Here is a 24,669-nt window from a genome sequence, read left to right on the forward strand (position 1 = left end):
AGGAGAGTTAACAAGAACAAGCATTGCAGTATTAAAATATTATATCAAAGAGCCCCACTATAGTGGAATAAAGGTAGGATTTGTATAAGTTTAAATTAATGATGATATTAAGAATTGGAGATTAGAAGATCTGAGTATTGCATGAACTAGAAGATCTGAAAATTGCATAATGTATTATTATTATCATTAAGAAGCAATATTTCACCCATTATAAGTATATTTAAGAAGACATTATAAAATGTATTAATTAATGCAATGCAACACCTTTTACATTCTCACAATAATGGCTGGTGCTTATCAAATCAAATACTACATAAGACATAAACATACAATAAATACAATACTAAAACAATTTTTCAAGTTGTTAATAAAAAAGATTTCTGGAGTATTTACAAGATTACTATTAATAGTCTTTCCATTTCAAAACTAAATTTCAATTAAATTGTACTTCCTATTTCTTTGTACTTACTTAAATTAAAATTAAATTAAATGTATGCTTTTATCCAAAGCGACTTACAGTGCATTCAGGCTATCATTTTTTTCTGACCTCAACTTAAAAGACCTACAGTGTATATTATATATTATATATCTTGATGTGTGTTTCAAACTGTAATCAATTCACACCAAAAGTGAAGTGAAAGTCACTGGTAACAAAGGTTATTTCATAACCAAATTTCCCAGACATATAATGAGCAGTCTAAAAGATCATATTTGCATTTTTGAGGCTCATCATGACAAACTTTTAGCCCAGTATCAGATTGCAGGAATGTCTACGGTTAATGAATATTCAAAACAATAGACAGAAATTTGAAAAATGTCAGAGTTGACAGCTCGAGATCACGTGGTCTGAGCATGCGAGCATACCCGGTTATCAATTGTACTATGGTGAAGGCCTACGTTTAATATTAACGAGCCTCGCAACGTCACCGTGGCATAGTTAATATTCATGAGCGTCGCTTTCCTCTTTAAACTCCTCAAGCAGCGTCAAGTAGGGTCTAATTAATATTCATAAACCAGGCCTACGTCATAGTACGATTCGTGGTAAACAGGTGTAGTTTGTTTTCATTAATTCCAATAACAACTATCAAACTAGCGATATTTATACAATCCATAGTGAATAATCGAATTAATAAATTACGATTTAACTGTCCGTCTCATCAAATTCGAACTTAAAAACAACACGTCACCTGTTCAACAATCTTCTTGTATCTTTGAGTGGCTTGATCGATCAAATCCCGCACCATCCAACCGTCTTTACACGGGACGACAATCCTTGTTTCCCCGAAATTCACCGTCACTTTCATCTTAACTGCGTCACCAAACGTTCAAATATCCTTGTAGTTTGTTTACAGCAGAGTTTCTCTTAAAGCGAGCGCTGAAGAGACAACAGGTGTCATTGGTCAGCAGTTACAGGTGATCTTCTTTCTCTTTAAAGTGATAAAAGAAGTCTTGGGTAAACCAGTATTAAGTCCATGGACGGAATAACCGCCCAGGAATCATTCCACAGACTGAACAGTCCTGGAAGACAGAGAAAGTCTCAATAGGTTTCTCCTGATTTCGCGCCCGCAGGTCCAGAGTGAAACCGGAAGCGGCAAAATAGTAAGTGAACAACTCAGACTGCTTTATGAAGCTACACAGGCTCAGTCCATACAGAGAATCGCTACTGCGGAAAGGAAGATGTAGCCTACTTTCACTGCTTAGCTTGATTTATTTATTTATTTATTTTAGCTTGAAATATTTTTTTGTTTTGATTATTATTATTAATTTATTTAAAAAAACAAAAACGGATAATCTCACATACTCTACAAGAATAAAGTAAAAATAGGGATTCTCCTTAAGATACAGTAAACTCGAATGCCATATTTTCACATTCAGAATATCCAGGAATATCAGTACTTGGTCTAAATCATGTTAAGTGCTTAAGCTTTTGGAGGGAATCTGCCTCTAAAATTAGATAAATAGATAGATAGATAGATAGATAGATAGATAGATAGATAGATAGATAGATAGACTTCTAATTAGCATTCGTGTAGCCTACTTTAATTAATTCAGATTAATTATGCAGAAGTAGTTATTCTTTATAGCTCCCCAGACTATATTTGCCCAGAAGACTTGCACTATACTGTTCAGAAGTCTGGCATCTGTATGATTTTTGTAAATGTTTTTGAGTCTCCTGTGCTTGGTCACCAATGTTTCATTTATTTAATCACAGATACAGTAAAACAGCAGTAGGGCCAATTTAAAATAACTGTTTCCTCTTTTGAGATATTGTTATTCCTGTGATGCAAAGCTTCTAACTTTAAGTGTCACATGATCCTTCAGAAATCATTCTGATATGTTGATTTGGTGCTTAAAAAACATTACTTATTATTTATCAATGTTGAAAACAATTTTGTGCTGCTTAATATATTTGTGGAAACAGTGATGCATGCCCTTTTTGATAAATCATTTATAAAGCATTTATTTGAAAAATAATGTAAAAAAAAATCTTTAGTGTCACCTCTGATTGATTTAATGCATCCTTGCTCAATAAAAGGTTAACAGTTAAGAAGTAAACAGTTCTTGTAGTATATACACCAATATTACAACAGTACACTGGATAGTAAGCTGGCACTGCCCCTTAAATCCTAGGCCATCCCATCATTATAACAGGAGATGCCAAACTGTGCCATCTGGAGGGGTGACTGTGCCAGCCAAAACCCAGGCTTGTCTCTTTCTGATATCTGATTTCCCATACATGCAATAACCATAACCATTTGGAGAAAGTTATGGTACACAATGCTTCCCGTTCCTCCCCATAAAATATAATGGGGAAAGTGAAGCTCAAAATGTTTTTGGAACATTCATTCATTTTGGAAGTGTAGATGGTCTCACAGCGCATCAGGTTTATGAGGCACGCATTTAAAGCGAGTATGACAGATGTGTCAAACATCAAAAAAACTGCTTAGCCAGCACAGAGGAGTTAATGGAGCTGGTGGAGATAACCATTATAACTATAAAACTGTGCCTCAGATGCTCAGAATTAAGCATGAGAGCATTTAAAAAATCTCAAGGGTATCAAGCAAATGTTTAATATGATGGTTACAATATAAATCAACTGTAAGTCCTTGCATAAATAAACCTTTCACTGCCAATTAACTTTTCATTGTCTGCAGCTATTGCTAGCCAGTCAAGTGCTCTCATTTGTGTCATATCATTTATTTGCATTAATTATTTTCTTCTTTTCATGCCTCCAAGGTGCGTAAGCTAAAGTAAAAGTAACAATAAATATATACATATATATGTGTGTATGTGTATGTGTGTGTGTGCACGATGTGTGTTGCATTCAAAAGTTAACATTCAAAGCGGCAGCTATTGGAAAGGAAGTCTCGCCTTTCATTTTAAAAAGTCATTTATCATTATCTCACAGATAGGAAAACCACACAAGTTTAGAATGACATAAATGTGAGTAAATAATGCATTTTCATCCTTTTAAATGTATTAACACAAACTGAATGATCCCCAATCCCTTTGGGAAAATGTAGATGTTCATGTGGGTCAAAAATGGACAACATACAGATAGTTGTAAGCCGACACTGAAACATTCCATATCATCAACATCAACTAAACCTCTGCATGGTGGTGATGGCGTCATAGTGTGGGAATGTGTTTCTGATTCTTGCTGACTCGCTCTGTTCCAGCACGTTCTGAAGGAAAATCTCCCATCATGCATCTGAAACCGAGGCCAAGTAGAGTCAGCGAGTCAATAATTTACAACACAGAAAAGATCAGAATGAAACAAAATGAAACGAAAAGCACACAAAGGCCTATAGTCAAGACCAGCCAAGATTCTGAAACTGTTAGTTCCTGGAACATTCCTGGAGTTCCTGGAAGTTCTGTTGATGCTAAAATTCCAACAAAGTGATAAGAGAAACCGCTATCAAATTTCAGAAGGACATCATTGCTGTTGACAATGAATTCAATTTCCCACAGTGGACACGTGTTCAAAAACATCATTAAATAATGAAGTAAAAAAGAAGCATTAGTTCACCAGCAAGCTTCTCTTGATGTTAAACATTTTTTTATTAAAATCCCAAAAAGAAATAAGCAGCGAAAAATTTAATTAACAAGGAATCTAATATTTTTCATGGCGCTGTTGCGGGAGCGTAATATCATTTTACCACTCTCATTTTGTGTGGCGTGCAAAGTATTCATTTCACGCTTATAACCTCAGTCTGTAGTGTTTTAATTGATTGGGCTTGATTAAATGGCTTATTGCATTTGCACTGGCGAGTATGAAAGTAGTAAAACACTGTTCTGCAGCTGCTAGACAGTAAGCATCATTTCAGTGAGTTCATGGAGAGGGCAACAGAAAGAATGAGACTCTGTTTTGGTTGAAGAAAAGCTGTTTATCTTTTTCCTATTGTGAAGTAACGTGCTCAGGAGGGATAGAGGCCTGATCATTTTATGCTGTTCATCAAACCGGTCTTTAGTGCTTTATATACATGGTTTGCTTGCAGTAAGAGGGATTATTATGGGATGGGTTCAGAATGCTTACATTAAAAAAAGTATTTTGTAGCTACCCTCTTTAAAAACGGTTATTCTGCATTTAAAATCCAGTTTTGAGTCAAGAAAATGTTTATGAGTTGAGTCAAAGAAATGTTAAGCTGCTCATATTTTAGCAATCAAGCTATTATTTCTTTTTTTTTTAAGTTACAATTTAGTGACCAAGAGCAGCATTATAAATATTACATTATTTTGTAAAAAATTGTTGTAATAAAATAGTGTTATTACAGGAACTCAAATTTATTCAAATTAATCAGATTTCTAAATGTTTCGTATAAAAAATTATGTGTGTGCAAATTATAGTGTTTACAGACCATTAATTCAATGTAATCTCATGTATATCATATTGGGGGAGAAAACTTGTGGATCACTATGGATTTACTTTTAAACAATCATTTAAATAAATTGTTAACCAGGTTTTACAAAAAAAAAAAAAAAAAATTGTTTCCACCTAAAATATCAGAATTAACATCTGAATTGTAACATATACACTCATCAGAATTGTGTGATAAAATACAAAAAACAAATAGAATTGCAAGATTTAGTAATAATGAAATAATAATCTAAATAACAAAATGCTAGTTAAAAAGTGAGAAATAAAGTCGCAAAAATAAAAAGTCAGAAACCATTTTTCTTTATTCTGTGGCAGAAACAAAAAATTTTCTTTACAACTTTGAGATTGTTTTATATGTTTAATTTTAAATTTTTTGCATTCAGTGCATACTATATTGTGCAAAAATTTTAAGTATGATATGCTTGTGTACTATTTCAAACATAAGCGAAGAAAGTGTATTGTAGGTTTGAAGGATCCTGTATCAAAAGTACCTTTGTTATAAAGGGAGCACCCTCGTTCTCTAGTACTTCCTGTTGTTGGTGGAACTGTGTGGATTATTCTCTATGAACCCATTGAAGCAAAGGGAACAGATCAGTTTAACACACTACATGTCTGTTTATAGAAAAACCAGCATCCTTTATTTTTATCTCATGACGAGGAGTTTTTGACTGGACGTGACTTCCCCCACAGTGCAGTTCTGCTCTCGTTATCTAACCAACCAGAGACATCATTTAGAAGAATGAGAAATGAAATACAAGTCCTGTTTTAAACTTCCCAGATCAGTGCTGCCCAAATTATGAAGAAATAGAGTACAAGATGTACGTTTGTTTATCATGTAAATTCTTCACGCATGGTTGCGCTCCACATTCCTTGCATTAGTGTGCATGTGCATGACTTGCTTTGCACTCGGTGTGGGTGTATTTAATTGCATCTAGCGTGTGTCAGAGAACGTTTGAGCACAAACAAACAAACCTGATTGCATTTTCAGAGGTTACCGAAAGCCTTTTCTCGGAAGATCTTTGCGGACGTCGTCTTGGCTCTTATTCAATCATTCTCATCAGACTCTCTTCCACATCTGCCCAGTGTCTTCCATTTAATCCATCACCGGCCCCTACAGACGCCGAGCACTTTGCCCGACCAGAAGACGTATTGTTTGAGAGGAATATGCTCATTACGCATAGTTATGGCAGGCCGGGGTTGGATGTGTGAGGATATGACAGACTTGAGCAAACAGACGGGATTGTGTCATCTGTTTTCATTGCCTAATCTGGGCTTCGGCGGGCACCAAGCGATGTTTTAACAATCCTAAATCAATTTCCACCTTATAACCAAACAACAGACGGGGCTCCCAGATCTATTTGCCTTGAACCAACCATATCTGGAAAGAAAACAGCTTAGCTTAGGGGTGACAGCAGATATTGGTTATAAAGAAGATATGTTAGTTCCCCATTGAACTGCCTTTTTTCATTTTACTTTCTTTCTTTTTTTTATTTTATTTTTTTACTTACAAGAGAAAAAAGTGAGACTAGTTGAATTAAATATATATTTTTCATTATATATAAAAAAACTCAGACTTGATCACTTTTTTATTATATTTAGTTATTTTGTTTTAAGTAAAACTAGTTAAAATGTGTATGTATAAATTGCTTGATATACATTACCAATCAAATAATTCTTGAATTATCTTCTATATATTTAAAATGTAATTGATTGCTGTGATCAAAGCTGAAATCATTACTCCAGTAACTCCTGTCACATGACCCTTCAAAAATCATTCTAATATTCTGATTTGCTGCTCAAAAAACAGCTGAGTATAATTTTTTCAGGTTTCTTTGATGGATAGCCTAAATGAAAGTAAACCTTCTTTCTATAGCCTACTCCTAATATTTTTGTGAATTCTGACTAAATATTGTGAAATAGCTTATATATAATATATATTAATATATTTGACACTTTATTTGTATTTACTTTTTTCTTCTGTAATGGCAAAGCTATCAAAATACATCAGTTGTATCAGCTGTTTCCATCAGAAATTATTCTAATATGCTGATTTGGTGATTAAGAAACCTATAGTTTTATGAGGTTATCTACAGTATATAAGATTCCCTTTTATGACATACTGAAAAAGTGAGAAGTGTTTTGTTTTGAAAGGTCCATTGTGGGCTCTCAGGGGAACCCATGTGGGCAGCTATGATGGGGATCTGTTCCTTTAATCACTAACTCATGAACAAAGCGGTCTTTAAGCGAAGAAACCAGCCTTTAACCATGTCTAATAAAAGCCAGCACAAAGCTCCTCTCTGTTCACGACTAAAAGAGATTGGTTAGGTGCAGAGGTGCGTTTTGGGTTATGTAGGCCTACTCTTTTGATCCTAGACTGTAAAAGCAATTATGGCAGCAACTTCATTACTTTAATAGCCAAATACATCATCCTTGATGACTTCTGTCTTCATTAGAAACAAAAGTCCATTGACACCAAGTTTGGTCAAGAAAAATATGTCCTAAACTAGGCTTTAGAAAATGCCTTTGAGCCTTTTTTAACCAGCTGAAATTCACTAAGTGAATCAATTTGATAGATTAACTGAACTTACTTGGTCTTATAACCAATTACAAAGCCACAGAGAATTCAAGTTTAAATGTTGGTCTCTGCACACTAAGGCATTGATTAGTATTAAATCTGTACTTGACTAAATAAATAAATACAGAATTGTCACTTACAGGTTAACCATTTCTTTACTAAAAAGCTTTTGTTTTCTTTTACATCATTTAACACAGGTTACATGAAAAAAAAATGTTTTCAACCTAAAAATAATAATAATAATAATATATGCAATACATAATTTAGCTACAACCTAAAATCTCCACACACTGACAGATGCTAAGACAGAAACGCTAGCTTTAGCACAGACTTACACCTGTGCCTAATGGATCAAATTAGCGGATTGTCACAAATCTTTCCCCACCTCGCTGGCATCTCGCTCGCGCTGCAATTTCCGCTACATTTGGGGAGCCGCTTAATTAAAGTTCATTATGGCATGCTAACACTTAGCAAAGAGAGAACAAATCCTGTGATGAAAAACTACGGCAATTCTGGAGCGAGCACGACATTCCTAATTTCCCGACTAATTGCTGCAAATGTCTAACAGCGATTTGGGGCAATTATGAGGTACATTTTGAACAAAAGCAAACAGGGTGGAGGTAATACCGCTAATAGCAGCAATTGGCTTGGTGAGGTTGTGATGAACTTAAATTGAGGGGGGGACGCGATTGTGGAGCCGAGGGAACAGCTGGCTGACGTGGTTTAATATGACTGAATGGCACTGTTCATTTATCACAATGAAAAATCCTGTTGGACTTTGCAATACACGCTCACCACGTTCACTCACGGCGCTACACTAATACATTCTTCTTCAGCTTTTAGAGCCAGCTGGTTGCTTAACACTGTCACAGTAGCTTACTTTATTCATTAACCACACCTCACAGAATTGTACTAATGCTGTATTTCTATTTTAATGACTTTTTGAACTGTTTGGATGGTTCGTTTAGTTGCACTTGTTCTACAAGTCTCAAAAATACTAAGACTAAGCATTTTAGTCTTAACCCTTACCAAAATTAATCATGGTATTTCTACACTAACCATAGTCAAAACTATTAAGCTCAGATTAAAGAATTAGAATGAAGAGGAAAAGATCAAAGGAGCTCAAAATCACACTGATTTATGAAAGTAAAGATTATGCTGATGATCATAAAGTTACTAATTTACTACTTTATAATTCCAAGTTAGATGACTATGTCCTGTAGTATCTATCTATCTAGCTAGCTAGCTAGCTAGCTAGCTAGCTAACTAGCTAGCTATCCTGTGAATTTGTGGTAACTCATTTCAATTGAGGAAACCGATTCCCTCGAATCATAGAAAACAATAGTTATGAGTATTGTGAACTCATTTGAATACAATACAGTTAAAATCCACTCAATTATTTTACATTACTGAAACTTAAGTGCAACTGCATTTAATAAAATCTCTTTTACCTAGCTATAGCAGCAGCTTGCTACACACAGATGTAAGAGACTACTGCTGCATCAGCAAGTGCCAATACTATTAAACATAGACTTAATATAATATTGAATTGCCCTATACAACATAAACACAATATGTAACCATAGAATTTGGTTAAAAATGTCCGTTTTCAGACATGGCTTTCTCTGTATCCAAACATAGCCCATCCAAACCCATCAGTTAAGGAAAAAGATACGTGTTCAGACCTGACAAAAATATCTATGGTTACTACATTTTGCCTTTGCATGACAATATTACAGTTTTTTTACAATCCCTAGGGCATATTTCTCAATACTTACACAGTGCATCGCTTTTTCAAAACTCTTCACACTTGGCAAAAATGCACTTAAAATACCTACCAAGCACTCTTTGTCACTCATTAAACAATCAACTAAATAACACTAACAAGAGTGTAATATTGTAGGCCAAAACAACAGAAATGACAATGCTTCCTTAAAGTTGTTCTCTATTGTTGATCATGCCTATGGTCTTTTAAAATCATACCAATCATATTTATCCTGTTTTTCTGTGGTTTATAGGGTTGTCTATATGAACCATGCCACACTTTCCCTACCAGAAGCATTTAGAGTTGTCAAGGGCTTTCAATCGTTTCCTATCTGACCCCAGAGTCAAGGGTGACCAGAGAAAGAGAATGAAAACAAAAGATAACATAAACCCTTCCATAGATATTAAATAGCTAGATTTCTCAAGATAATGTTACAGTTTGGAGTGTTACAGTTTGCTATGGTGTAAGCAAGCACAACTTAATTAATTTATCATTCATGCAACAAACTTGGGATTACAAATATCAACAGACAGACTTACAAAGAATTGTAAAGACTTTTATATTGATGATGCTAATCTACTTAAACGGACAAAATTTCTCAGTGCACCCACACAAATTCCTCTGCTTTCAGTCACACCAAAAGACAAGTATTGACAGAGATTATTTTTGTTTCAACAGTCGGATCGCTTCCCTGATCTAAGAGCCCCTAGCATGGCACGAACTCTAGCTTCTGTCTTTGAAGTGCTGGCTAAGATGACCCCAAATGTGCTGAGCATTCAAATGAATGGAATGGAAGATTTCGGTTGATTTCTATAGAGAAAGGAAGAAAAGGAGCATAAGAGTCTAAAGAGAGATGAGAAGGAAAGAGAGGAAGAAAGGTTCAAAGAATGAGAGAGAGAGAGAGAGAGAGAGAAAGAGAGCGATGCTGTGAACAGAAAGAGCAAAGGATGAAGGGAAATCGTGAGGCCTGCTTTTGTTGATGTGGTTCGAACATGCGATTCCTTTTCAATTGTTGTGTTTAGATTAGTTCCACAGTTTCTGATTATGATGCATATTGCAAGTGTTTTGAGGCATATTATTCAGGGGAAAACAAATTAGTTCAGGTACGAGGGTGAGCTTGAGAGGAATTGATACAGTAGCATAGAAATAGTATTCTGCATGAAGAAAATAATGTCCAAGTTTTTGCATTGTTCAATTATATTTATGACATTTGCACTTTTGTAACAAAATTATCATGTCCATCGTGCATCTGGACATTTTGTGATTCCCATTATCCCATTGCAATTTTTACAACTTCATTAATATTATTTTAGAATGATTTTATAAATATATTTTTTATGAACATAAGTTAAGATATTAAAGCAAATAGTACAGTATATTGACTGTAATATTTGCATTTATTGTAGCATTTAACATTTATTTGAATAATATATACTGTATCTTTGCATTTATTTATTTATTTATGATTTAATTGGTGGTTTAAAATACATTGTTAAAATGTAATTCTGAGAGAGTTTTGGACATTTTATTCTTTTTCAAGAGCTGTACTTTTTTGTCTTTTATGATGGAGGACTTTCCAAAATCACCTTCTAGTGAATCGATTTGTCTTAAAGGGTCTTTGAGTGTAATCAAAGTATGTGTGCAAATCTCATTACACTCAAAGGAAAGGCAAAATAACTTCCTTTTAGGTTTTCACTGCCTCCTAGAAAAGTAGAAAGCAAGATAAAAGCAGCCTAGACGGGTTCATTATGAAATAATCTCTTTATCATAAAGCAGAAATAATTCTAGGCAGAAATAACCTTTTCTTTTGTCTCTGTTTGAAGTGTTTTTCAGTTCTTTCCAAACCGCAGCAAAGACAAAGTAGCTCATTTTCTCAGACCGTGAAAGTCTGTCTTGCCTTCTGTATCCCATTCCCTAACAACAGATCAATTAGAATTGAGTTGCAGTAAGCGGGATGTATTGATCTATGATCATAATTTCCATAAATGCCATGAGCCCAGAGGCACAATTGATCCAGGCCAGACTCGGGCCATTTTGTCTATATGAGCATTATTTGCATCATAATGGGAGTCACCATGGCTAAAGACTGAAGAAACATTTTTACAAGAAGATCATACATCCCAAGTGAGGCTTCTATATTATCTGAACTGCTTTTCGGCCTCTTTTAGAGAATAAATAGGGATTAAACAGAGACTTTTAAACATTTTAATCCTTCAAACTTAATTGTTGCTCTTCTTCAATCTTGTACTTATTAGTAATTGCACTGCACAAGTGCATAAACTGTTCATTCTGACATTGGTGACAGAAGATAATTCTAACACTGTGTTTTGGCCTCCTACTGTTTTTACTGTACATCTCCCAATGAAATTGATCAATAACTCCTTCTCAAATGCAATGTGTTTTGAGCAAAGCTTACATTATTATTAGACATTTACATTTTGTCACTTAGCAGACAATTTTATCCAAAGTGAATTACAAATGAGGACAATAAAAGCAATCAAAAACAACAAAAGAGCAATGATATACAAACAAATGCTATAACTAGCATAAGTCTCAGTTAGCTTAAACGCAGTACACGAAGCAAGGGCTTTTAAATAATATAATAGATAAAAAGAAAAGAGATAGAATAGAAAAAGATTAGAAAGCTAGTTCGATTTTTTTTGTGAAGAATAGAATTAGAATAGTGAGTGCTAAAGTTAGAGGGTCAAATAAAGATGAGTTTGCAGGAACCACAAACAGTTCTGTCTTGGCGAGGTTGAGTTGAAGGTAAAGGTCCTTCATCCAGCAAGAAATGTCTGTTAGACAAGCTGAGATGCGAGCAGCTACCGTCAGGTCATCAGGATGGAATGAGAGGTAGAGTTGAGTGTCTTCAGCATAGCAGTGGTATGAAAAGCCATGTTTCTGAATGACAGAACCTAATAATGCCATGTAGACAGAGAAGAGAAGTGGTCCAAGAACTGAGCCCTGAGGCACCCCATTAGTTAGATGTTGCGACTTGGACACCTCGCCATTCCAAGATACTTTGAAGGACCTATTTGATAGATAAGACTCAAACCTCTACTAGAGTGGGTTCCTAAGATTCCCTTTGTCAGAAGGGTTGACAGGAGGATCTAGTGGTTAACCATGTCAAAAGCAGCGGACAGATCAAGCAAGAAAATTATTGAAGATTTGTATTCGGCTCTTGTCAGTCTTAGGGCTTCAATAACTGAGAGCAAGACAATGTAGATTATTTACATTAGACAATGTACTAAATGTATTGAAGTAAATCTTGTTACCAGGGTGTTTTATAATATTTTAACTATTTTTCTATTTAGTTGTTACCCATTTTGCCACAGTAATAAAACATTTTCCTGGGCAAAGCTCCACAGTGCTTTAGGGTATTGCCAGGTCATTGCTACATGGTTGCTAGGGTGAAGCTATGTAGTTGCTAAGGCATTCTGGGTGGTTTCTAGGTTGTTTACTCACTGAAGTCTCTCGTTCAGTGTAAAAAAAATTTCTTGCTGCCGTGTGAAAATCAAAAGTCTAGCACATTTAAATAAGAAACTGGCTTAAAAGAATTTTAAAGATAAAGGTTTTAGATGCAAAGATGCATACATTGTAAAAACATTCGGCTATTTTAAACATTCTTTATTCTTACTGCACTGATTAATATTAATCGTGACCCTGCTTCAACATCTACAAAGGAAATCAATAAATACAGTTTCACACAGCGCTGGTGTGTGAAAACACAAACTCTAAAGGTCAGCAGCCAGTCACTCGATGGCTGGGAAGCTAAAATCTCACTTCAAGGCTTCAGAGAAAACAGCATATTATTGTCAGAGATCCGTCATTTTCCAGCCCAAGGAGGAAACCGTTGGATTGACTCTGAAGACAGTCTTGGCTTTAGCTACACAGTGCCACCTACAGACATAAAACTGTTCACTTATAACACTCATTTTTGCCAAGTCCATGGTTTTCCAGCAGAATTGGGCTACTCTGTGCCGTGGGTTGTTTTACATGTCCACCGGTTGAAGTTAAAGTGATATTCAGACCCCGGAATGCTAATTTTGAATGCTTTACGGCATGATCCGATCGAAAAACATGTATTTTACCTCCCTCAATGCGATTTTTACTGGGGAACCCCCCTCGAAATGCGATTGGGGTAGTTTTGAGTTGCAGTTGGGCATGTTTTCGCAACCCTGATGACACCATAAACTTTATTATAATTACCAAAAATGGTAATTTTCTTATGGCAGATATATTCAGAGGAAAATGCACAGAGTACAGAATGGGAGAAACTTTTAATGTTAAAGATATGGTTTCCCTAACCCCTAAATATGTAAACAGTACTACATATGTTTTACTTAACAATCACCCCTAATTATTTGTGAGATCTGTGCCTAGTTTAACGACTGTTTTCCCTAGTCTTTCCCTAATGTGACAAAGACAAACTGCCCTCTTCTGTCCCCTGCTGTGTTGTTCTGTGGGGATAAAGAACCAAGCACTCAAGCTCATTAAGCAGATTGTTTATATGGCGTCGCCCTCCGAGTTTTACATGGTGTCACATACTACATACTACAATACAGCATAGTGTTTCTCAGTAATACAGCTGGACTCATGATGCGTGTGACTTCCAGATGCCAGAGATGGTCACAAATATGGTCATAAATGTAACACCGACATTTCAAACATTTCCATTTTGTTAATGAACCCCGGTTTTGATTTTTCAAAGAGGAAGTTATTATGAGATTTAACAAAGCAAATGTAGATAAAGCAGAGAATATATCTTGTGTGCATCCCCGGGGGGCTCAATTATTGCAAAATGACATGATCAGACATGATGGATAACTAGCTGCAGATAAATGTGTTTGGAGTGCAACTTCACAAACAGTAATGCATTGAAATGAGGGAATGTGTAATTGCTTTTGTGTATAAATGCATCTCAGTATATGGATGCACGCGAGAGCTGTTTTCGGACTCAAAATTACCGGATTACCGCCAGACATTATTTCTTTTGCTGTCATTAAGCAGTAGTCCATTTTTTCCATCTCTACGGCATTACCTTGATTGAAAAATGGTAATGAAGATGCATAATGAAGAGAGCTAATATCCTGCGGTCAATAAGACAACCTAATAAAGTCAGTAGACGTCCACTTATGCGCCGCGGCACCAGGCAGCTGAAGTTTATTATCGTACAGATGACTGAATTACCTTCTCAAAACAAGGTAAATGTCTTTTGATGACAGCGGTGACTAGCATCTCAAAAGGGATTATTGGGGATAATTGTTTGTTAGCAAACCTGACTGCTGCTCATACTTGGTTAAGGTGCAGTCATACTGTGGAGTACTGTGGAGACGCCATGTGATGCATGTCTTCAATAACAGCACATTTCTAATCTGCTGGAAAGGAACACTGATGGTTTGTGAATCAAAGCCCCTCTTTTATTACTCCATCTGTTTCCTCTGGATACGGCCGGCATTGGGTTTCTTGGTTGTAATGCCACATTTGATTTCATCTTGTTTTCCTTTACTCACACTCCTTTCTTAATGTCAGGTTTATTTTTTTGTCTAAAGACACTTCCCAGACGAAAGAAAAATCACAAATGGGATCTTTAACATCTCAGTTGTTTCTCCTAGGGTTAATGAGATTACATGGACAGCAAATGAAGACTGAAATACTGAATTCTTCTCCCAAGAAACCAAGAAGAAAGTCATTTCACATGTGAGTTAGAAAAATGTCTCCCGATGTTCAGATTTTTTCTGGCAAAAGTCATTGTGTTTTTGATTTTCAACAAATTTCATTGTCATTTGCTATCACGATGTTTGGTGACATCATCACATACTGGTCATAAAATGAAAATAGTGATTCATCCTCTAATGTTGAGATATATATTTTTACCACATTGTAATCTAAAGCTTGTTCTTTTTCCTTCATGCATAGTTCAATAATACTACAATACTTTGTTTCCAAGATATTCAGTCTATAATGTCAATAAGCAGAATATTTCTTTGTAAATGTTTCTTTGTATATATATATATATATATATATATATATATATATATATATATATATATAATAAAAAAACATTTAAATAATGAAATAAATTTAATCAACAAAATATTATTAATCATTAAATTTTTTTCATGTAATTTATGAAATATTTATATAATAATTTAACTTGATAATTTTACTGCATATCATCGATTTTCTCACTTGTGTCTTTTTTTTTTTTTTTAGGAATTTTTGGAGTAATATCTGAGACCAATTTGATACTTGAAAGAAACAACTGAGCACTGAATTGCGTCTCCTGAGCTATGAAAGAGCAACCAGCCCAGAGAAGCTCATGTAGAGCAGGTGTCCTCGAGCTCCTCATTCCCACAGAATGCAGAACGGCATCCAGATCCTCTTATCTGGAGGAGAAATCCAGCTGCACCTCGGGAATATTTGACAGGCTCAGAGGAGCCTGTGATCATGTGACTCTCTGAGCGCTCGGGCTCTGAAATAACAAAGCATGGGTTAAACAAAGACGAGTGCTAGCAGATGTGTGGGAGCAGCAGGCCCCGGATCAGTCAACAGACACGTAAAGCCGCCCCATTCACTTCTCGAGGTAAAACATTTGTCATCCGCATCCACTCAGAGCCAAGCTTTTGGCAAGCGTCTTTATCGTTTCTTACCACGCTGCTGCCACACAAAGAAGCATCATGTAGCTGGCAGGCCTGTATAAAAGGAAGAATCACAAATGAGATCTTTTTCTCCTAAACAAATGTATTACATGGTGATCAGATGAGGACTTTTGCCTAAAGGATTTATATTTTAGCAGAAAGTTGATTCTGACTGCAAATGAAGGTAATTGAACATGTTTTCCTCTAAGGGTCACAGCAAAAAAAAGTTAGATAAATGAAGTCTGTTGAATGATGCAAAGACCGATGCTGTTTGAAATCATCCATGCTGTTAACATAGGGTGCACATGATCAAATTAACATAATAAATAAGCTGTCCATTGATGGTTTGTTAGGATAGGACAATATTTGGCCGAGATACAACTATTTGAACAATGCCTTTAAAGTTGTCCAAATGAAATCCTGAGCCATGCATATTAATCAAAAACTAAGTTTTGATATATTTACGAGAAGGAAATTTACAACAACAAAAAAAGTCTTCATGGAACATATCCTAATGATTTTTGGCATAAAAGAAAAAATTATAATTTTGATAATTTTGATCATTTATCGAAAATACAAGTCATCTGATCTGTCACATACTCAGATGTTCATCTGATGTTTACAAGAAAAATCATAGGTTATGTTTGGGATAGGATGCACAGTATATGTATATTTTGCATATGTTGCGCTATGACTTTTTGAAATAGCATGTACAACAGTGCTGTATGTAGTATACAGTGATAATGTTTCAAACTAAATTATTATCATATACTCAACATGCTGCATGTTGTTATTGAGTGAGCAGTGTCTCATCTCAGAAATTGTATTTATTAATTTACTTTTCATTTACTTGTTATTTTATTTATTCCTTCCATTTGTATTCCAATTTTGGGAGAAAATAAATTGTGTTAGTTGCCTTGCATTCCAGCTAAGGAAGCATAACATATCAGCTTTGTCTCCATATATAATTTAAATATATAAATGTATATACACTTAAATAATTTCAAAATATATACTGAATGTGTGTGTATTTACAGTATATATACATAATAAATAAACACAGTATGCATACTTAAATTATGTAAACAAAAATATATCTAAATATATCCTTTGACACTGACAATATATACACACACACATTTGTTTTTGTGAAAAGTGGGTACATCCCATAGGCGTAATGGTTTTTATACTGTACAGACTGTATATTCTATGGCCCTACACCAACCCTAACCCTCACAGGAAACTTTGTGCATTTTTACTTTCTCAAAAAACTCATTCTGTATGATTTATAAGCGTTTTGAAAATGGGGACATGGGTTATGTCCTCATAAGTCACCCTCTCCTTGTAATACCTGTGTCATACCCATGTCATTATACAGAGTTGTGTCCTGATATGTCACAAAAACATGCACACGCACAACCACATTTATTGCCAGGGTGATATAGTGCACATTTTGATGAATGTGGTTGGTCATGCATCTAAAAAAAATATTTCTAGTGAACTTGAAATAGTATATTAACATGCTAATCTTTCTGCCATAGTGAGATGTAGCTGAAATAATAACAGTATGCTATTCAGAATTCATCCAGCCTGAAAGCCTTTCATATAAAGAGCTCATCATTAGAGCTGGCGCTGCCCTCTAGTGGTGTGAGACTCTCTGTAATGACGGCTCAGAGCTCATTTAGCTTGTTTCATAATGAGCAGCTGCTGTCTGTCTGTGTCTGCCGGGAGTAGAGGGGTCACGGATACCTGCTTCCTGCGGTCCCCAGCAGATGGCCCTTGCTTTCTGGCACCGGAGCCACAGACGCCACCGGTCCCATTCAGGTCCCCGGGGCCAAATTAGAAACCATTTATGGAGTTACTCAGAACAGCATAATAGGGCTGATAGGCAGCTCCAACTGATCTGAGACCTGTCCTCTCACAGCTTCCTCTCGTGTCGGAGCGTTTAGCACAGCATGTCGTAAAATTCTGTGAAAGACTAACACAACACGCCACCTGATAAACACGCTTTATGCGCGTGAGGGAATCAGTGGTGCGTTTTGTAGGATAAAGTGTGAAAGAATCCATTGCAACCTTTGAAAATAGTTCATTTAGTCTGTATTTCCTTTAAGAATGGTTTTCTCTCTTAGTGTATAGTGTATATATAGTGGTGTAAATGAGAAAAAACTGAACTGAGTAGAATTGTTTTCTTTGTATATTTAACAGAGATTAGCATAATTTCTTTGATATAAATAATATTTTCATATATTTAAAAAATTTGATCTGATAAAAACCCTTGGATGTGTATAAAGTATAAAGATTCCTTTTTAATGATTACATGTAATGCATCTTATTTAATATATTAATATATATATATATTTTTTTTATATATATTTATATTATTATTATATATATATATATATATATATATATATATATATATATATATATATATATATTTTTTGTTTTTTTTTTTTGAAAGCCCTTGTTCAAAAATATCAATATGTCCATAATTAAAATCATTTCATTTCATCAAAAATAACCTTTGTAAATTATAATGCATCCAATTTTAATATTTAAAAAAATCCAGTTTTCTGGTGAAACCCTTGTATTACAGTATAAAAATGTCAATGTTCATATGAGGCATAATTAACGTAAATGTGCTTTTTTCCATAATTTCTTGCTTTTTCATGACGATGACAATATAATTATTTTTAAACATATATTTTGTATATTTTTGCTCATGTTGTCAAATGATCAGGTAAAAAGTTCTAGTATTGTGAAACAAGTCAGTAACGTTGACTGCAGTTGAATAGAGCTCTACAGCTTCTTAATAAGCATGGGCTGGAGGGACATTTAAAAGGGCGGAGTCAAAATTGAACCGGACCTTTCCAGCCAATCAACATTAAATAGAGATAGGTAAGTAGTTGCATCCTTTGAAAACTCAGAGACTGACAATGAGAAGAAGTTCACTGGTCGTTGATGTTATATATATATAGTTGATTGTGTCGTGCTGAACCAGTGAATCGAGGGGAACCATCTTTAGATCAGAGCTTTAGTCAAAATCTCATCTTCAGACATACAGTGCCAGTGCAAGGGCCTGCACAGTTTGATCAAAATGCGGTAGCATCCAACATGTTTCGAAACTTGGACCTCCATCACAAGAGATTGTCCAGATACAAATGCAAGTTTTTTTATATATATATATTTATATATTTTTTACTTGCAAGAATGGTATTTAAATTGTATTAATATCTACGTGTACCAATGACTGAAGATTCACTGGTTTATTCCTTTTGTGTTGGTGTATACACCTTCACCTGTTCCTAACACACCGATTGTGTAAACTAATGAAGCTATGGTTGCACTTCATTGCATCTACCCAAGGTAAACCTCTTTTACAATCTAACATGATGGCATGATAATCAGGCTTTAGTTTATACTTCAACATGGAATTTTAGTGCTATGCTAAAAAAAAGGTGGTATTGTTTTGGTTCTTTTAATATACAAAAATAAGATGACCATTCCAAATAGTTTTTCTTTTGTTTTAGAATATTCTGTGTTTGTGTTTTATGTGAGATTTAACCTCTTAACTGTCAATCACATTTTTGAACCTCGACTTGAAAGTGCATGATCCAAGCCTACAATTCATGACTGAAAACATTTTGTAACATGCTTTTGATGTACCATTTTCATGGTAATTAAATGTTTGATTTAAAAATGGGTTTCAAATGATGAATTTTTAGTTTTTTACCAAAAAAAAAAAAGATTTAGGAGTCTTAGACCTTTCTAACGTTATATAGTTCGTCATGATTAGATTAGGATTTATTTGTAATATAGTGAAGTAAACGTAGGTGTCCCACCGAGGGGCCAGGGTGACAGTTAACAGGTTAATATACTTTTAATCTCTCAATTATGCATCTTAAGTAAAGCGTTATGAGAATATTCTTGAAATTGCAATGGTACTAAAGTTGTTGTACTCCCTCTGCTTCTCCATGTGCCCTGTATGGTGTCTTGCGACTTCTAGGAAACACAATGTGAGTGGAAATGCGTTGCATCCCACCTGGATTCCCTATGTTGCGTCGAAAGCTGGCGAAGAACAGCTACACTTCTCCCTCAAACTCATGACAGGAATGGAGTCTTCTAGCGTTATTTTGTTTCAGATCTTAATCTGACGATCTTAACCTGTCCTACAGATGACTGGAGGTATGAGCGACCATCTAACACTTACTTTCTGGGAGATTTCATAAACCTGGAAGCGTCAGTGGTGCGTGCTAATCGCGTTCCTCTGCGGGTGTTCGTGGAAAGCTGCGCAGCTACTTTGGGCCGCAGCGGGGAAGCTGCCTCCATGTACACGATCATCGAGAACAGCGGGTGAGCGACTCTTCCTGACAGACCTTTTGAGTGCTTTACTGTTGGGCTATTGTTGGTTTATGCCCTTAACTAAAATCGTTAGATGCATGATGGATGCCAGGCTGACAAATTCCAGGTTCATGTCCAGGATACAGGATGACAAGTTATAATTTCCGATTGAGGCGTTCAGATTTCAGCAAGATTCCCTCGGAGAGGTGAGTCTATTAATCGTCAGCAAACTGGTGTGGTTCCTAACAAAATCATTTGGCCAAAATGTTTGTATGGAGTTCCTTTCACCACCTTTGCTGTGGACACTTTCTCCATTTCTTCCTTTCAGTCTGTCAAGATCAGACAGGTGTAAAAACATGAACACACGGGACAGGTGCTTTTTAAAGTAAAATCTGAAGTTATAATTCACTAATTTAAAAGCTTTTTTTAAGATCCCACACTGGAAGATGAGGCTATACTATTGGGCCGATTTTTGTCTGTGAACAGCTGTCAATGGAGGATGAGCCTCTACTGCAAATTCACAAGTCCTCTCAGATGTCGTCAAAAGATCCAGGTCACCATGTTGACTTCTTTCAGAAAAATCTGGATCTTGCAGACCCCAAACTTTTGAACTGTAGTGAATGTTGACTTTTAAATGGATTTTTTTATTATTTATAAAGCCTCTCAAAAACATTAAAATGGCATTTCAAGTTAAAGGGTTAAACTTTGACATATAAAGATAAGAAGAACAGCATTCCTTGTGACAAATCATATGTAACTTTAGTCTCTTTTGGTCAGTTTAATGCATCCTTGCTGACCAAAAGTATTAATTTCTGAAATATTACATTCCTTGAATCCTCATGGAAATGCATTTTACTTGGAAAAATAAGGCAAGTCTCGGCCCCTTTGTAATTGTAAAAACTTCTGGAATGTGTTACATTAAGCTACTGCAAAACTACTGAACAATTGTAAGTTTATGAATTTACATATGTGAAAATTCACCTTGAGACCACCATAATTAAAAAGAGTGGCTGAGAAAAGTGATTTTAGCCGGCATATTAAGAGTAACTTTAAGAGTCCAAATATGTTTTGGGGCCACTGCAAATAAAAAGATGTAGGTCTCTGTCAAGCATCCATGTCATAGCCCTTACTTCTCATCTTCTTTTTCTAGAGTTCTCCATGGAGTTGGTGCTCATGGCTGCTTTGGTGGTTGCAGTTGGACTTTTGTGTGTCATTATCCTTGGAAAGTTGCTTTACCAAAGGTGCAGAAACGACTTGTGTTGACTTGTGAATGAGGATGATAAAGGCGGTTTTATCTAAATGGGTGCTTTGTTTCTTTGGTCTGGTGTTGCCTGCAGTTAGTTGGTTAAAGCCCATTAGCTTCTTGTTTCTGTTCTGGGGATCCCATTTGTAGTAAATGACCCTTCAGCTTTTAAAAGGGCTGATGCAGCGCTATTTACCGGTTTGAAGCATAGTTACAACTTGCTACTCAACGATTTTTCAGTGCTTTCCAGAAAAGTGACACTGGTGTATGTGACTGAGTGTGCTCATATGCTTTTAGAATGCAAAAAAGTTCAATTCAAATGAAACGTTCTTGCTTCTAAGATTGTTCAACCACTTTTTATTAAGAACATATTGAGTGTCAAATCAAACTAAGTTTGAATGTATGAAAAAGTGAGGGGTCACCGCGATAGTTTCTTACAAATGTTATTCTTTGTGTGTATATATTTTAAAAATCAGGGAGCACAACAATCTTTTTTGAGCAGCAAATCAGCATGTTAGAATGATTTCTGAAGGATCATGTGACACTGAAGACCGGAGGAATGATGCTGAAAATTCAGCTGCGTGTCAGCAATATCAATTATTTGAAAATTTGAAATTGAAGTAGTTGAGCATAAGTCACATTTAAAATGTGTATATATAATATTACTGTGTGTATATTACTGTATTTATTTCTGTGTCAAACGATTAATTGCAACCAAAATAAAAATTGTGTATGTATAAATACACAGTATATATTTTGAAAATATTATACAACAGCGTATTTCTCATAAATATATGCTTGTGTGCATGTATTTATATATATATATACATTTACACATTACGTAAACTTATTTTGGATGGGATTAATCGTATGACAGCACTTATTATTTATATATATATATATATATATATATATCAGAATCAGAAATCAGAATATATATATATATATATATATATATATATATATATATATATATATAGTTGAATAACTATTAATTCAACATGTGCATCCTTAATTGGTTATGTAAACCATTTTTGACATGAATAAAAGATTTGAGATTGCTTCCAAAATGTCTATTTATGTTCCAAGCTTTATTTTCTCTTTAGAGAACATGGAGCAGTGAGCCTAATACACAGCCTCTTGCATTACAAATCCAATTTTATATTTTGGTGACTGAGTTTTATGGTCTGTGTCTTGATTTGAAACTGACTGCGTCCGTGCACAGGGCTCATGGGAACAGGAAGACAAATAGACATAATTAAAATGGCCATAAAAGCAATAGGAAGCTTTATTAATATGAAGTGGGGCATAGACGTATAATGGTGTGTTTTTAGCCCGGCTGATGTTGTGTTATTTCTGTGTGTTTTACTAACACATCCATTGACTCACAGTGACCCAGTAATGAGTAATAAACCACATTTTTTATGGCGCTGCTGCAGTTTGCTGTCCTCCAAATGCCCAGAAAGAACTGCTGGCGATGGTAAAAAGGGGAATTATTATAATTCAGGGCCATTATGATAAGTTACTAAATGTTGTTGTGAAATAAAATCAAGCGGCACTGTTTTTAAAGACCAGCTGATATCAAATCACAAAGTGTATCTGAGCAAAATAAAGGTTTTAAAAGGAATTAAAATGACAAAATAATAAATAAAAATGAGTTTGATAGCCATAAAGGCAAACGTATATATATAACTTTCCCACCTGTATAGATAGATAGATAGATATGCATGTTTGTATGTTAACATTATGGATTGAGGCACAGCTGTACAATAAAATGCAATAAAAATGTATTCAATGTATGTAAAGTTAAGAGAAAAAAGTGCTGGCAAACACTGAAAAAACTAAACAAAAAATAAATGTTTTCCAGTAAGAAGTCTAAACAGACATCCTTAGAATAAGATCAATTTACTTGGGAGTCAAAACTTCTTGAGATATTACTTTTAAGATAATGTATTTTGAATATGTGTACTTTGATATGTACATCATATTTTGTTGTTGTATCTATATTTCAAATCATTTTTTTTTTTACAATTTATCCATAATATATACAATATTTAAAAAAGACACTATTTTCATTTAATTTCTTGAATATTTGTATTTTTCTTTCATTGTACTTTTCTTCTCATTTTATTAGTATAACAACATTGTAGTTTTTTTTTTTTCTAACAGCCTTTTTGTGTCATTAAAGAAATATTTTTATTTTAGAATTTGTTTAAAAATGTGTTAATACATAAGCATGCACAATTTTGACACATATTATTCATTTATATTTCTTTCTTTCTTTTTTTCTTTTTTTTTTGGCAATTTATAAATGATTGCATTCTAGTGTTATTTCCTTTTTTGCATTGCGTTTGGAAGCCTAACTGTCTTCTAATAAAGCACTTGAGTTATTATACTCTGTGTAAATGACCCTGTTCCTCTAGTATTTGCATTTGGAAGGTAGACCAACCCAGATAAAGATGACAAAAGGCCTCCTGTCATGAAGCGAGACGAACCCTGTCAGAGCTCATAATTAACCCCTTAATGAAGACCCCCGTCAACAATGAAATGTTCATAATGGAGGAGGAGATTTAATTACCTTTCTTTTGCAGCCCAAGTTGCAGACACTCAGGAAACAATTAAGTTCCTGTTAGTCTTTATAATGGGCCAGAGTCTGGGCTTCACTGACCTCCTCTATTAATAACACATACATGTCTACAGATCACAGACTTCACTTCAGTGTATTCAGGAAATGAAGAGCCAAATTTACCAATTTGTCTTGGTAAAAATGAATGAACACAGATGTCACTTCAGCAGCTAATTCTGGATTCTGTTTTGATGACTGATTACCTTTTCCATATCGAAGTGTTACCTTTGACCCTTATATAGTTCCATATAGAAATCAGGAACCAGAAACAATCCACAATAATTCCCCACAGCTTTCAAAAATGCTCTCTGTGAGCATATGTTGTTTTTCTTTATTCTAGTAAGTACACACAATCCTAGTCTCACATGTCTCTCGTGTCTTGATTATGATTTTGTAAAACAAAATTTCTAAACTTTGCTGATAAATGTTTTATTTATTATTATTTTTTATTTTTTTTATATGAACCTGTGTAATTCAGCTAAACATGCATGCACATACAAAAACAAGCGACCAAATTAAATAAATAGAGTAGAAGGGTTTTTTTTTTTTGTGCAGAAGTATAAAGTACAATGCAAAACAAAGACACAGCATGTGTTCAC

General features: G+C 34.8%; 2 protein-coding genes and 1 long non-coding RNA gene across 6 annotated transcripts in view; 2 read left to right on the forward strand and 1 right to left on the reverse strand.

Annotated features, from left to right (window-relative positions):
* Positions 1–1,592, reverse strand: part of pard3ba (par-3 family cell polarity regulator beta a) — a 143,978-nt gene extending 142,386 nt beyond the window's left edge. The window contains exon 1 of one of the 2 annotated variants that reach the window (XM_052545471.1): positions 1,188–1,592. In XM_052545471.1, coding sequence (XP_052401431.1) covers positions 1,188–1,304 — 117 coding nt within the window. In that variant the 5' untranslated portion in view covers positions 1,305–1,592. The remainder of the gene's footprint in view (positions 1–1,187) is intronic. The other variant, XM_052545470.1, reaches the window with a different exon arrangement.
* LOC127948777 (uncharacterized) lies at positions 1,481–16,791 on the forward strand. Its single transcript, XR_008152184.1, has 3 exons — positions 1,481–1,599; positions 14,835–14,919; positions 15,436–16,791. It is a non-coding gene; the product is annotated as an uncharacterized LOC127948777 (long non-coding RNA).
* A 1,998-nt stretch (positions 16,792–18,789) lies between these two features.
* LOC127949628 (zona pellucida sperm-binding protein 3) lies at positions 18,790–21,501 on the forward strand. Of its 3 annotated transcripts, none has more exons than XR_008152399.1 (4): positions 20,038–20,213; positions 20,296–20,407; positions 20,633–20,814; positions 21,352–21,501. XR_008152399.1 is itself a non-coding variant. In XM_052547063.1 (3 exons), the coding sequence occupies exons 1-3, from the start codon at positions 18,975–18,977 to the stop codon at positions 21,473–21,475; spliced, it is 351 nt and encodes a 116-aa protein (XP_052403023.1). In that variant the 5' UTR covers positions 18,790–18,974; the 3' UTR covers positions 21,476–21,501. The 3 variants fall into 3 exon arrangements, 1 of the variants encoding a protein (XP_052403023.1); XR_008152400.1 differs by having other exon boundaries at positions 20,633–20,754; XM_052547063.1 differs by lacking the exons at positions 20,296–20,407; positions 20,633–20,814 and adding an exon at positions 18,790–19,023 and having other exon boundaries at positions 20,036–20,213.
* Positions 21,502–24,669: the final 3,168 nt, after the last annotated feature.

Source organism: Carassius gibelio, chromosome B1, assembly GCF_023724105.1.
Source record: "Carassius gibelio isolate Cgi1373 ecotype wild population from Czech Republic chromosome B1, carGib1.2-hapl.c, whole genome shotgun sequence".
NCBI classification, from domain to species: domain Eukaryota; kingdom Metazoa; phylum Chordata; class Actinopteri; order Cypriniformes; family Cyprinidae; genus Carassius; species Carassius gibelio.

Coding starts and splice junctions, on each gene's coding strand:
- LOC127949628 (XM_052547063.1), top strand. CDS start 18,975: ATGTTTCGAAACTTGGACCTCCATCACAAGAGATTGTCCAGATACAAA. Junction 19,024..20,035: donor GAGATTGTCCAGATACAAAT/GCAAGTTTTTTT, acceptor CCTGTCCTACAG/ATGACTGGAGGTATGAGCGA. Junction 20,214..21,351: donor ACGATCATCGAGAACAGCGG/GTGAGCGACTCT, acceptor TTCTTTTTCTAG/AGTTCTCCATGGAGTTGGTG.